Source organism: Antedon mediterranea, chromosome 7 (assembly GCF_964355755.1).
Source record: "Antedon mediterranea chromosome 7, ecAntMedi1.1, whole genome shotgun sequence".
Classification (NCBI taxonomy): Eukaryota; Metazoa; Echinodermata; class Crinoidea; order Comatulida; family Antedonidae; genus Antedon; species Antedon mediterranea.
In genome coordinates this window covers 24,493,897-24,509,731 of record NC_092676.1, presented here as the reverse complement: position 1 = coordinate 24,509,731, position 15,835 = coordinate 24,493,897, and the positions used below count along the sequence as shown (strand labels likewise).

Below are 15,835 nucleotides of genomic sequence, written 5' to 3'. Positions count from 1 at the left end.
TTCCTGTATTTACGTGCACAAATAATTAAATCATATTTTCATAATTATATTAAATCTTGTTTATATTAATGTTAGACAAAATTCATGCCCCACACACATGTAAACTGAAGGGGACTTGTCATACATTATTATTAACCGATATACAAGTTTTGAAGAAAAAAAATTAAAACAGTACTCGTATTTGTATGTTCTTGTTCTCAGTATAGTGTTACCATGTGTTGTTATGAAAGGCACCTCTATTTAAATGTCAAACTTTTCTTTTAAATTGATAATGCTAGTATTGTTAGGCGCTCTGTTCTTTGTAGAGCACCACATAAAAACTTACATAGGCCTAGATAGATAGACAGTGTTTCGTATAAAATTTGTTATTCATAAAAAAAAAACCGCGCAGTATACATGCAATATACATGTTACCGTATGTTCTGCATTAAAAAACATAGTCAGTGTTATGTTGTTGTTGAACAGAGTATCTGTAACTTCCAGAAACGGCACGTCCGCTACATACGGAAACACATTAATTAATGATCTAATTTTTAAGACGTTGTGAAATCCCTGTCTGCTGTCATATGGGTGTATGTGTATCCTTTAGCAGTACAAGTTTTATGCTGGCCATGGCTGTGTCTCGAAGCACTTTTTGCATACAAAATAGATGAATTGTAAAATACAAACCCAACAGTGAGCACTATATAGTTACGTTATGTAATAATACATTGCAACCTCTACGGGGACACCCCATGTAATAATACATTGCAACCTCTACGGGGACACCCCATGTAATAATACATTGCAACCTCTACGGGGACACCCCATGTAATAATATACATTGCAACCTCTACGGGGACACCCCATGTAATAATACATTGCAACCTCTACGGGGACACCCCGTGTAATAATACATTACAACCTCTACGGGGACACCCCATGTAATAATATACATTGCAACCTCTACGGGGACACCCCATGTAATAATACATTGCAACCTCAACGGGGACACCCCATGTAATAATACATTGCAACCTCAACGGGGACACCCCATGTAATAATACATTGCAACCTCTACGGGGACACCCCATGTAATAATACATTGCAACCTCTACGGGGACACCCCATGTAATAATATACATTATACAACCTCTATTACGGGGACATCAAAACATACAGTGTTAAGTCGACATACCGTATATTTCCCCTTATTCCTTTTACCAGACACGTGTTCCCTGAATAGGGTGTCACAACGTATGGGTTATACAATATAAATAATGATTTTATAATCATAAAATGAAGTTTGAAAATCATCAAAGCCATGTGTATTAAAAAACAACACACATTTACAGTATCCGTATTTGATAAAGAACGCGATGTTCTTTACCGATTTCTTTTAAACGTTAACAATATTGAGGCTCTATTTTTACCGTTAGCCTACTCTTGGATCATGGAGGTATAAAAAAGATACCTCCATGCTTGAATTATTAGTTAAAGTTGGATTAACCAGGGTTAACCAGATTAACCAGGGTTAACGAATCAAGGGAGTGCATTTACACTGGTCGATACGTGATTAGCACCTATGATTCATATATTTTGTCCGCTATATATTAATTTTAATGCAATGTTTATTAATATTACTGCATCACTGTTTGCCATATCTGACTTTGTGTAAATAAATTATATTTAATTAAATAATACCAATTCAGTTGTGTTTACGTTTCTATTCAGACATGTTTACATGACTTAATTGTGTTGACAAAATGTATTGTCAAACTTACCATATTATTCTAAACGTAGACGTGTCGTTAAAACACATTGTTACAGTATACTACTGTACATCGGTCTTGATGGCTGTTCAGACGAGGTTATTGCGGCCCTTGTCGATCTATAGGATTGTCGAGTTATTTCCATCAAATCATGCATTTCTTATTTTTATCAATGCTTTAACCAGTATACGATCCTAATTGTCGATATCTTTTTTTAAACACAATTATAACATACCTGTGTATGAAACAAGGATTGTCTATTTATACTTGTGCAGATACAAATGTTATAATATTCATGCTGTGTAAATATATTTATTGAAGCTGATCATTTGGGAAGGCTGACCTGACTGACCTCAAATGTATCTTCTGTTCGTATTAATGTTGTGTTTTATTTTAAATGGAGAGTGACGTGTACAGGTGCCTGTCGGAACAGCAGGTGTAGAAAGAGATACGTGTGGGACGTAATAGGCTCTAATGGTGGTCGTCGAAAAAAGTTTGTAGTTATTGTCTTTTATATTAGTCCACCACTGTGTCGGCTTTTCGATTTTTTTTCTGAAACAGTTTACGAACTTACACACAAGTATGTATGAAACGCCATATATCTTTTTACTAATATTAAGTCAAAACTCTCGTCTAGAACCTAGACTAGGTGCATGGGTGTGCATTTTGGCACCCCAAGCAAGTGCACACCACCGGTAAAAACTATATGGTATGAGGCCAGCTTGTATGTTTGTTACCAAGGGTTAGGAATTGAGTTAAGTATGTGTTGTTAACGTGTATGGAACAATTCTTAATCCGTTAAGTGTTTTAAAGTATACGATGATTGTTCATTTTGAATGAAAGGACTTATACATCAAAATGAAAAATCATACAACTATAGTTTACCAGGTGATAAAGGCATTTAATAGTCAAAGACCAGAAAGATCAGTTGCAACAATTGCGGCTTTAGTTTCCTATTGACTTCAACACACTTACAACAAGAAGACTGTTCGCGAACCGGAACCGATTTGATAATAGATAGAGTAAGAGTAGCATACCATTTTCAAGCAAGTATGAAAATTGAAATATAGCTGCATAATAATATTGCTGTATAATAATATAAAGGCCTACCTCAGTATACCTCTAATATTAAGGATCCGCAAGAGATAGGTACGATTATTGAATAACGGTATTAATTATTTATGAAAACATGAATTTTGCAAATTTGAATTTGAATTACCACGTTATGTTCGGTATATTTATTTATAAACCACATAGGCCTATTGCAAATTTGAATTTGATTTAACACGTTATGCTCGGTATATTGTTTATAAAATACATATTGCAAACTTGAATTTGATTTCAATACCACGTTCTGCACGGTTTATTATTTATAAACAAATGCATTTTGCAAACTTAAATTTCAATACCACGTTTTGTTCGGTATATAATTTATGAAATGCATTTTGCAAATCGTGCAAAACGTTTTGGTCCTGTATTAGTTATATTCTGTTAAATGGTAATTTTGACAAATTTCCTTTCGCGGAGTTTTGTTATCCTTATTATTGTGAAATAGTGTCGATTAATCGTATTGTGTTAACGGATGATTGGCGATTTACCGAGATGAATACGGGTCTTTATTATCATAACCGTTTTGGACCTGTCTTGTCAGTTACAGGTTATTACCTGCATAGTGTATTACCATAATTCATATCCTATTATTACGAAGGTCGACCTCAAAATCCATCAACGGTTAAATTGATTTATCGTCATAGAAAATCGCATGGATGCTTTTTGGGGAAGAATGTCTTTAACTTTCATGACGACAGACCTGTGCTAAACGTTTTAACACCAATACAGTAGCCATATTATAGTAGTTCTCATACTTATTAAAGCAGAGTTATGATACTTTCCTGGTTTAAAACTTAATTGGGTTATTTAATTATACCATTTGTGTTTTAGGAGGCCGAATACATCGATCATTGTTGATTCTTAGTACCTTAAAGTTCTGTACTTTTGAAAGAAATCAGTCGAAAGTGCAGGAGCACCTCATATATGTCTCTCTCTATTTACATGGACGCTACAAAGGGTCCCCTTAGGGGTGCACCATGACGGTAGTTAGAACCTACAAAAGAGTACTTTATGCCTCTCGTTTGTTCCAGGCTGTTTCTATTCTTGTTTCCTTCAGGTGTTGGTAAATATGCTTCTTGACTCTAAAATTAACAATATTATAGGTGGAGAATTAAGTACCGTACTGTTTTTTTATATATTGACAACCTCAGTCTTACTTAGAGTTTTTAAGTGATAAGATTTTTTCTTATTAGAGTTTTTAATATAATGAGATATTTCCGAAATAAAAAAAAAGAATAGGCCTACAAACTGTATATGCTGCACTCGTTGCCTATGACTACGAATTATGTCGTCGTGATTTTTTTATATGAATTTTAAACAATATTAACATTTTAATATCAAGGTGATAACTTTAATCAAATATACGTTTGCGACTGCAATTTGTAGACGATGTTTTAGTCAATCTCCTAACAATCTCCATTGTAATTTTGAATATTTTATCACAAAGAATCAGTTACGCTAGCTGAGTTAATTCCAAAACTGTAACTCAATATATTCATAACAAAATGTCTGGCATATTATCATTCACACAAGTAGAGCCTGATCATCATTCGTTTTCGTGTAATTACAAACACCAAGGCGTGTCAACTGTAGTTCATCGCACAAAGTTGAATTCATACCGCGCAATTAGAAGCTGCCCCCTGATGGGAGGATCCGCATCTATCACTTTCATTCCTGACACCATAGACATGTACTTAAATTTAGCCATGACGTTTGCTGTATGCTGTGGTTACCATGTACTTTTAAATTAGGCTACATTTTTATTCATTTCTTATTTTAATATTATGTGACAACTCCGAATTTCCTGTTTTTCGTTGTCACATTAGGATTTGTAGTACTGGTATATGGAGAGTAGGCCTACGGTATGGAGAGTGATTGTGCAATATAATTAATATAATTCTTTTGACATTCGTCTTACCTTGCTAAGTTGATACCAAGTCCAATGAGGTCGAACGAACATACTACATAGAATATAAGACGGGGAAGAGGCTCATCGAATACCCGACGCAACGTAACGCAACCCATAAATCGTGGTTCCCACTCTAGGACGCAACTCAACGACGTATTGACGCAAAGTGCTGTATTGCGTTGCGTCGCTAGTGGGAACCGTGGCGTAATCTGACGTGCACAGTCTTTCCACCCATTTAGGGCCTACTCTATTTAGTGTTCTACCTATCCTCCTTTTCGAAAAATCTTAGATTCACCCTTATTAATGTTTGAAGACATTTTAACATTGGCTCTATCTCTATTTATTGACTACTTGTCTGGACGTTATGTGATTTAGGAAACTGTTAATTGTTAAAGGAAGTAATATTCGATATAGATAAACGATTTTGTGTTTGCCACCTGAGTTCATTGGTTCAATATGCCAAAAGCAAAAATCAACAGTTTGCTATGATGAATAAAATAATGTCTGTCCAATTTCCATTATCGTATTCATTATTACGATTTGAGGTTATTTGGTTATTCAAATTCTAGCCTTAGTGCTGGAAAAAATCAAAGAGGATAATAATATCAACGTTGTGTAGCCTTAGTAGTTGATAAGTGCTGAATACAAAGTCAAAGTGAAAACTTAAGCTCTCCCACACCAACATAATATCAACGTTGGGTATAGTGTCTAGGCCTACTCGTTTATCGTATTGTCGTTGATTACCATACTAACACGATTGTCTTAAAAATAATATTCAATAATTCGCGCGTAACCATATGTTGTAAAAGGCTTAAGCATTTTAGGGCCTTTGGTAAAAATTAGCAACAATGTAACACCCATAACGTGCTTTAATAAGCGGTCACTATGCTTACTATTATATTTCGTATGGAACGCCCCGAGGCATACGCTAAGAATAACATGCCGACAATATCCGAAAGAAAATAGAATGCCTCTCAATTACAACTTTTCCCTAACCTTGGCACAGCGTACGCACGTGACCGTGGCAATTGTCGCCAGTTGGTGCAAATGGAATGTGATTCGGAATATTGAAACTACAGTTCATTGTCCTTGTGATATAGGGTTGAAATGATTTTTTTCTTGTCTTCTTTCTAGTCCATTTCGTCGCTAATTTATTTTCTCACATTTAATAAAATCTCATTTGGAGGTGACAAACATTTAGACCTAATGCGTTCAATTTCATAATAACACCGGCCTTTTTAAAAAAATGTAATGGAATGGGCTTACAGTGTGAACCGAATATTTAAAATCGTGGATGATGATGTAGGCCTACGGTAACAATTGTTCCTTTATTATTCTGACATACCGTAGAATTGTATTATTTTTTTATGTATTATTCCTCAGCCTGTACCAAACCGTTCGTCACCGTTTTTCCAGTCAAGCCGTCTTCTCGATTTCTTTTTTTTTTGTTCTCGATAGAGAGAAAAAATGTATAGGTAGTCATGTCATGTTGTTGTTTTTTGTTTTTGTTGTTTTTTGTTTTGTTTTTTTGTTTGCTTTAAGAAACACCCTATGCTAAACAGGTGTAAATTTCAAGAGTGGTTTACCACTTCCCTACTTTTATTAACAAATAGTCTGCCCACATTTCCTGTATTGGTTATATAATATTAATACATACACGAAACCATAGCCTTTTTTAATATATTGATATCTATAATGAGTTGAATATGCACCGCTACTAATACTAAAATTTTCCATCAAATACAAAGCTTAACGATTATGCCTACAAAACGATATAGCACGTCGTTCGAACACTAAAATTAATGTGTTTTACTTTTAAAGCATTTACCGCGGGGATAGGGTTAATTAAAAGGGTACTTGTTAATAACCTTTGGGGGAGTATTTGTCATGAAAGCTATTAAGAATAATGGTAGCCTGGGGTATGAAGGTGCCGAAATAATTTAGCATGTGTTAAGCAGATGTGAGTCCAGTATATAATGTCCAACAACCCACTGATATGGCTATACTTTCAATTACCTAGTCAAAACACACATGTTTATGCAGCAATTAGTCACGGTTATATTTAATTTATTTAATTTATTTGTAAAAGATAATGCTGATTATAGTAGTTAAAAATAGTAAGATAATCAGCCCACAATAGGCCTGATTGTCAGGTTGGCATTGCTGTCAAGCAGTAGGTAACACTGAGTCCTAATTCGAGTTGTAACTCCCTGGTTCATACTATGGCGCGCCATATCTGACCGACTCAATATAATGACTTATAATATACAGGTAGGCTACGTATAATAGCTCTTTGCCATCCTGTGTAGCATTTTCTATTACCTGAAAGTGTGATTTTTCAATAGCACAGGCCATGAGAAAACTTACGAACACTGTGTGCCCAAATTGCCCGCTCAGCACGCGATTGACTGGAAGCATGACGTCACAGCGTGAAACAGCGACCGAACGTCATGCGTTTTTATTCGTTTGGCTCTCTAGCGCATTAACAGTCTACTATACTGTATAATGTCATACCTAGAGTGACCGCCATTTCTGTGTTTTTATATTCTGTATAAAACACAGAATAATATTCAATATTCAAAATAAAAATTTACCAAATTCAAAGGACAAATTTTCAAAGAAATTGCTAATAAAAAGAAAGTTTATGAATTGGGTTATGGCATTGTGAATATTCATTATGAAACCTTCCTCAGGCTTTGCAATCTCGTCTGTATCGAATATTTTAAAATAAGCCTACTTACTCATATTTCTAATATTACAGTACTGCACATAATGTAAAGTAAATGAACGACCAGATCTCTTCATCATCATGTTTCTATACTGATGAAGATACGGGTCTTCATCAGTAGGTGTTTTCCTTAGCTAGAACATAGAGATATTGTTCACTATAATATCTCTATGGTTAGAACCTATTGCATGAGACAAATACCACACCCCAAATAAGGTACTGAACTAAATTTAAATCGAAAGTATAGGCATAGTATTATATTTCAATCATTTCCATTTATTACATTAATTACGAAAATAATCATCACGAATCAAACGTGAAATAACCGAGTTGTCGAAACTCGTCTTGTGCTATTCTGAATCTGAAGAAAAAAAACGCACATTATTGGGTTGTGCGCGTCACGCTTGTAATCCATGCACTAGGGGCCATTAAATTATTTACAGTCACTACATTCTTTAATTATAGAGGCTAAATTGCTATTTACCGTATCATAATACTCAGTTACCTTATACAAGATCGATACAGCTGTCACGGAGATAGAAGCAGTCAGATCATTACTGTCAAAAATCGTTATTGACAACTTTCACTTACCGTTCTTTATTTAATTGATTTATACTAGGTTTAAATAATTTATCTGTTCATGTCTGTCTAGTATGTACATATGTGACTTAAGATTAAAGTAGATGTCGCAGAATATCGATTACAAGTGGGAATAATGTTTCCTTTTTTTTTTTGACTTGCAAGGTTTGAAATGTTTTAAAATAAGCTTAATTCTAGCAGGTTTATTGTTTTTTCTTGGCATTGTTGTTGATGTGTCCGCGCATGTGTCACCGTCATGTCTAAAGCTCTGTCTACACTATCAAATGTGATAAAAAGTATGATGTGCCCATATATGGACATGATGATGTCATATCACTACCATATAATAGGCATATCACTACCATATTTGGGCACATCATACTTTTTTGTACTTGTCAGTGTAGACAGAGCTTTAGAACAAGAAACTGCGTGGCTGTGTATTGTCAGTACACATGACGTGATACGAGAATCGGGTGTGATGAATGTGTGTTACAGTACAGCAATTGAATGTATATAAAAAGCCATATGTCACATAATAACATGGTTCACATTAATGTTGAGGACGCCCATGGTATTTTTTATTATGCGTCTAATTATGACTTAATTTAGTATTGTCAACCTGTATGTTCACAGACGGATAAAGCACCGAAGGCGATGTTACACATGCAGAGATGGGCGTCAGAAAACCACACATTCCAAGCAGAGGCTCAACGATTTGTTGAATATATCTCAAACCCACAAGTAAGATGAATTCTTAATTTGTACAATTTAATTTTGTCGTAACATTCATTGTCGTCATAACCATAATATTTTTAAAGGCAATTATTTCAATCCAATTAAAACAATTAAAAGTACAAATGTAATGCATAATTCATAAATAATAAAAAAAATACACTTCAATACAATATTCTTTTATTGTCCAAGAAAATAGAAAATGTCATTGCTCATTGACTTTCTGACTAAGTAAAAAGAACGATCATATCAGAGATTTTATTATTATAATATAAGTCTCTCTTTCCTGCTGGGCAACGAGTAGGCCTACGGGTCTACTCGAACGGGTCATCATGTTACCTCAGCATCCATGAGCGGAAGATTTAGGCCCCTTGTTCGAAACAAAAAAGGAAATTAAAAATATTTCGTGTCAGATGGTATTAGTCTTTTTCATCATTATCATTGTTGTCATCATCGTTTTCGTTGTATTTTTATCATCATGCCACCATCTTCATCATCATGCAACCATCATCATCATGCCGCCACCATCATGCCACCATCATCATCATGCCACCACCGTCATCATCATGTCGAATAATGCTCATCTAAGCAATTTCATCATCATTTTCGTCCACTACCATTCTTATTAGTATTACCAATTCATATAAAAATGTAGGCTAGATTATTGATCGATCGCCAATCCATTAGCTGATGAACTCCTGTGTGTTATTAAGGCGATGCTGGCTTATGATTATTTTGCTATCTTAAATTACCAAATCTACCTACAGATATAATGTCGCCAAACTCAATCTGTGGCTCGAGGTATTCAAATTGAAATCCTTGAAATAATATTGAATGTTTTGTCCACAAAATTGGGCCAGTTGATTTGATTTATTTGCATCTCATTAAAAAAACATGCACAGTTTATGATACAATATATATATATATACAATTTTAAAAGACAGATAGGCCTACAGAGATGCAGGATAGCTCATGCATGAAAGTCCCGATATGGGACTTATTTCCAATGGGGTCGATCCTCAATAACAAATTTAGAAAAGACAAAAACAGAAAAGACAAAAGAAAAAGTTTGATCTACTTATAACAATGCAATGAAATAACATTGATCTATTTTCTTTTTTTTTTATCATGATCGATCGTTTTTATGTTTTTGTTAATCTCTATAGATAGTCTAACTTTAAATATTGGTTCCTACTTGGACGCAACGTAAGGGCGCAAGAGCAACGCAAGTAATTTGACCAATCACGACGCGATGGATCATCCGAACTGTCCCTTGTAATTGGTAAAATCACTTGCGTTGTGCCTACGTCGTAACGTCCTTAGTGGAAACCAAGTTTAAGTATTGATTGATATAATACTTAGTCACGTGTTATTTTTCTGTTCTTAGATTCAGTGCGAAAAACTAAAAAGTCCTGGTGCTCTCAAAGGGAGCTCTCAAGACTGGGCTTGGAAAGTGTGCCAGGATACTGGTCATCAAGTGAAATGTGGAAACAGAAAATGTATCGTCTATTCGTTTGGGTAGGTTTTGAAGAATTCTTTTTCATCCTGCAGATACCTGGCAGTTCAACTTTTTAAATAAACATTGAATGATTGTTAAAACAACACCTCCTCTGAAAAAACACTCATTAAAGCTTGGTTCCCACTGATCGCAACACAAGGACGACGGTGACAGTTCGAATAATCCATCGCTTATGATTGGTCAACTCATTTACGTTGCGTTACGTTTTTGTGTTGCGGCCCTAGTGAGAACCAAGCATTAGAAACACTCATTAAAGCTTGGCAGGACGAAAGCGACAGTTTGAATAATACATCGCTTGCGTTACGTTTTTGTGTTGCGTCTCTAGCAGGAACCAAGCATTAGAAACACTCATTAAAGCTTGGTTCCCACTTGACGCAACGCAAGGAATTTGACCAATCACAAAGCGATGGAATATTCGAACTATCGATTGTCATTGGTCAACACTCATGCGTTGCGTTTACGTCCTTGCGTTGGTTTTACGTTTAGGGCTTCACTGTTGTTGACTATGCGTGCCATAGGAGATGTCTGTCAAAGTGTATTTTTACATTTTCTTTATTGTACTACCAGGCCAGTAATATACCAAGGCAGAATTGAAATCGATTTGGCGAGGCAAGGATACGAAGTACACGTGTTTGATCCGTCGTCGAAAACATCAATCCATGCACCTGATCTTAAAAACATCCACACGCATTCAGTAACTTTGGACTGGAGAGAATCTCTTGTGAAGCTAAGTAGGCCTAGCAGACCGTCCGCAAAGACACGCCAATCACGGCGGCTCACCACTATAATGAAGGAACTCGGTCACGAACAGGTTAGTTAGTAGGGCCTATATTTAATCACTGACTATTATGCTGTGTTGGTAAATGCGTTAAGCTCTGTCTGTACTATCAAACTAGTCAAAAAAATGTGCCCAAATATGATAGTGATATGCCCAAATATGGTAGTGATATGACATCATCATATCCATAATTATATGGACACATCCACATTTTTTTGTCACATCAAAGTTTGATAGTGTACACAGAGCCTTAAACATTTTGTTTCAAACGGCCTTTACTTTGCAGGACCAGCGGTGACAAATGAAAATGATAAATGACGTTTTCATACAGATGCTTACTGAACTTGTAGTAACCTCCTGTTTTTGTCATAATAGATATGTCTTATGCCGGTAGTTCGGATAACATGTGCAGTTTTTGCTGTTATCCGGGTCCATGTCTGTTTACGACAGGTGTCAAGGGCAAAGCCTTGTCTTCCCGTTTATCAATATAATATTGTAGTCACAAGTTCAAGCAAAAGTAAAACATCAGCCATTTTTATGACGTGCCATAGATTTTGTTAAACATTGTTGATTAAATCTTCATCAGATTTTTTGCTATAAGCAATAAATCCACAGATAAATTTAACATTTCGTGGCCCTGTCGCAATTAAATATTAATAAACCCTTATCTTCAATCTATGCTTAGTGACAGACAAGTCGACATTGTACCTTATATGAGTTTTAAATGTTCCCAAGGGACATATTTGTGTGTAGGCCCTAATAACATTTCATAAAAATGCTAAGTTCATAACCTTTAAGAATGTTTTTAAACGTAGTCGTTTATTTTAAAATACAGTAGCAATTCAATGTGTATCATTTTTGTACATCGTCTTTCTTTACCTTCATCCAGCTATCCCTACAGACTGTAATTGTGCCTTTTTCCATGTGTCTACCCGGCGGCCAGATTAACATTACGAACCCCAATAAAGTATACAAACGAAAATAGTCCCTAGTGCCATGTGAACGTGTCAATGTATTTCCCTGGGGGAAAACTCTATCTATAATAACCTCATGTTAACAAATTAGAACAAATATCTGAAGAGTTTTTAAACACATTATGACCCTGACTAACACTGCTGATGTGAACTATGGGTTTAAACCAAGGAAATCAATCTAACAACAGGATGTTGAGCTCCGGAAATCAAAGGGTTTATCTGTGGCTGCGACATGATCAGTTCCAAGTAAAGCCCCTAAAGCTTGGTTCCCACTAGAACGTAACGCAAGGACGTAAACGCAACGCAAGCGTTTTAACCAATGACAAGCGAAGTTATAGATAGTTAGCAATCACAAGCGAATAAGCCATCGCTTGTGATTGGTCAATTCACTTGCGTTGCGTTACGTCCTTGCGTCGCTAGTGGGAACCACGCTTCAACCGACACCGCGCACTGAGGAGAACTATATAGTACAGTATAACTTGGTATTTGTCGCAGCCAGATATAAAATCAAAGGACTGTTACGAGTTCCTATCTGGGCAAGGAGAGCTCAGTGTCCTGTTGTTAAGCTTGGTTCCCACTATAACGTAACGCAAGGACGTAAACGCAACGCAAGCGTTTTAACCAATGGCAAGCGAAGTTATAGATAGTTATCAATCACAAGCGAATAAGCCATCGCTTGTGATTGGTCAATTTACTTGCGTTGCGTTACGTTCTTGTGTTGCGTCGCTATTGGGAACCACGCTTTAGATTGCCTTGGTAAACGTAGTATACAATAATGTTGTTCAGATCGGTGTCATATAGGCAAATATACAATATAGCGTCACATGTGACACCCTGTATGATAGGCCATAAGCCTACATAATCTTTACCTAACTTAATACAATTTTCAAATAGGCTATATAATGTGTGACACTGTATTGCAGACGGTGCCTATGGTACTGAAGTAGTTATGCCATATGTGGACATACAGTATGCCTACCAGTAATGGGCCTATCGTCGCAGATGAGAAAATCAGCTCCAAACAACCCGAGAAACATCACTCAACGAGAAATACGTCGTCTGCTTCGATTAGCAATGTGATCTATGTTGCGCATGCGCATGTACTTCGAAACCTTCTCTTTCTGAGAGTAATGAAGTAGTCGTATATTCGTTTTATTATGTAATTCTTAAAGTACCTTTGCATGAGATAAGATCTAGAACAAGTTTTTACGGATTTCAAAGATAATCTTATAATCTGTTAATGTGTTTATTCACCCAACAAATCGATGATCAACCCAAAAATAAATCGATAAAACGTTTAGAGACGCATCTCTAAATTACAATCATCCATGTTAGAATTAAGAGAATAAATCCAGCAGTTGATGACAATGTCGATAAACTATTTCAAATTGCCTCTGATTAAAGAAATCAGAATATCGAATTTGCAACAAAGGGATTAGACTTGCCCCAAGTCTGTAGTTATTTCAAAACTTTTCGATGTTTTTCTGAAAGGTCTGAGCTTACAAGCTCAGGTAGTATACGTATGAAACGTCATATGTGGCAACATGTTTATCTTTTTACTATATTAAGTCAAAACTCCGTCTGGAACCCAGACTACAAAATGATATAAATGACAAAATAGTTTATGAATGAAACAAGTGCATTATTACTAAGTTATTTAAATTCCCACGTTGCTCTTTAACAAATGGTACAAATTCATAATTGTGGCAATAAGACTCTGAAAATGCTTAAATCATGTTATATACATATTATTTATTTGTTCGTCTAATGTATATTCCAATCCCTCTGTGAACATACGTGAAAACATAAATCAATTTTCCCGTTTCAATGAGTATTTTCATTGAATTTTTGGCCTCTTGCGACAGCCACTCATTGGCGTAATTAATTCCTAAGAGGTATATTTGAGGAAGTATGTGTAACGTAAACAGCATGATGTACCCCCTTATGTTTGCTGTTATCGGGCTGCTACGTCAGGAAACTGGTAGAATAGGAAACTACTATGTATTGTAACAAGTGCGATATTTTAATAGATTCCAGATTTTTACGTTATAAACAAATTATATTATTTTATGGATTCTGTTTTGTTACACGATATAATAACATCTTATGTTATAGTGTATTCATTTATAGAAGATTATTGAAATTCAATTTCAAGAAAACTATTTCTTTTTCTGTCGGCGACAATCAGGCCTACATTCAGACGAGAAAATGAACTTCTAACGAAAAATAGGTTAATGGTTTATCGTTCACCGTGACGAATTTTACTGTGCTGTGTCTCAAGAATTTCAAATTAATAATTATTTCACACTACGAACACAAGAAATAACACTAAAACATCAATAAGAGTTCCACGACTTTCGACAGTTCAGCAGTGTTAGTAGTCGTGGAAAATATTATATTGTGTATAATGTCATAAAACTGCTTTAATAGCATCAATCATTTGTGTTTTTCTTCTTTCAACAGGTTGATATTGTTCGAGCTGACCTACAAAGTTCCGAGTGGAAAGTATTGGAAAATATTATAGCAGACGGCAGCATTAACCGCGTGGGGCAAATCGTCTTTACAGCTCATTTGCACTGGAGTGGGTTTGAGGTCCGAGGCTCAAACCCTGAAGTGATTCGCTATTGGTACAGTGTACTAAAAGCAGTGGAAGCCGCTGGTTTTAAATTATTTAATTCGTTTCAAGATAATAAAGCACCTAACATCGTCTTAGGCCAAAATTTCCAAAATACAAGCTGTTGCTTTACACTTGGATGGGTAAAAGTCGATAAAAGGTGACGAGTGTTGAGGGCGGCAGACATTCTTTTAGTAACGTCACAGTCGATCCCATTTGTCGGTGATACACTCTCAACTGTAACTTGGGGAAGAACTTTCGCAGTTTATGACATAAAATGTCAGTACTTGGAAGAGCGCAATATTTCATTCTTGCCAATATACCTAAACAATTATTTATATTATAGTTTGCCTCGTTAACAAAATGATATAAATATACAACATAACAAGCCAAAAACACAATGAGTTGTATTCGTAATAAGGTGTAAGGGCTTGTACAACATGTGCTTGGTGGAGTAATCAATTTATATGCTAAAAGCAAATAACACTTTTGTGTTTATATTTTGATTGAACATTGATAAAGGTAAAATGTTTTATGAATCCAACAGATATGTATAATTATTTATGATAATTTAATATTATAGTATTACATTAACATTTGGCTGGTGCCATTATTATTTATTCAGTGACATCACACATGTTGTTCTTCTCGACTGACCATTATTAGCAATGTGCAATATGATATTGTATCTATGTTCTATACACATGTAAAAACCACTTTGATGTATTCAATCAAATTATACAAAGGCCTTTTGTTATTGATTTATCGATTTCTCTATTGATAATGAGGTACTCGAAAATATAGATGCGTGTGTGTAGGCCTACTCAATGTTTTTTGTTCTCATCAGTCTACTACTGAACAATGCAGAACAATAAAATTAAGATTAAAGCACATGATTTTCATCCCAGATTGTTTAAGTTGTTTGTGTTGATTTTGACTCGATCTATTATATTAGGCCTACTGTACTGTAAATTCAGGAAACATTCATTTAAATCTTATTCTCAATAATAAGACAAATAAATTTGGCAAAAACTGAGTGTGGACTGTGGAACATTTCTTAAGCCTTGTCTACACTATCAAACTTTATGTGACAAAAAAATGTGATGTGCCCATATATGGACATGATGATGTCATATCACTA

The 15,835-nt window shown here is 35.3% G+C and overlaps 1 protein-coding gene across 2 annotated transcripts in view; it reads left to right on the top strand.

Moving 5' to 3' along the window:
• Positions 1-15,754, top strand: part of LOC140055068 (probable methyltransferase-like protein 24) — a 46,879-nt gene extending 31,125 nt beyond the window's left edge. Inside the window, exons 2-5 of one of the 2 annotated variants that reach the window (XM_072100252.1) lie at positions 8,711-8,818; positions 10,197-10,327; positions 10,896-11,139; positions 14,544-15,754. In XM_072100252.1, coding sequence (XP_071956353.1) covers positions 8,711-8,818; positions 10,197-10,327; positions 10,896-11,139; positions 14,544-14,858 — 798 coding nt within the window. In that variant the 3' untranslated portion in view covers positions 14,859-15,754. The remainder of the gene's footprint in view (positions 1-8,710; positions 8,819-10,196; positions 10,328-10,895; positions 11,140-14,543) is intronic. The other variant, XM_072100253.1, reaches the window with a different exon arrangement.
• Positions 15,755-15,835: the final 81 nt, after the last annotated feature.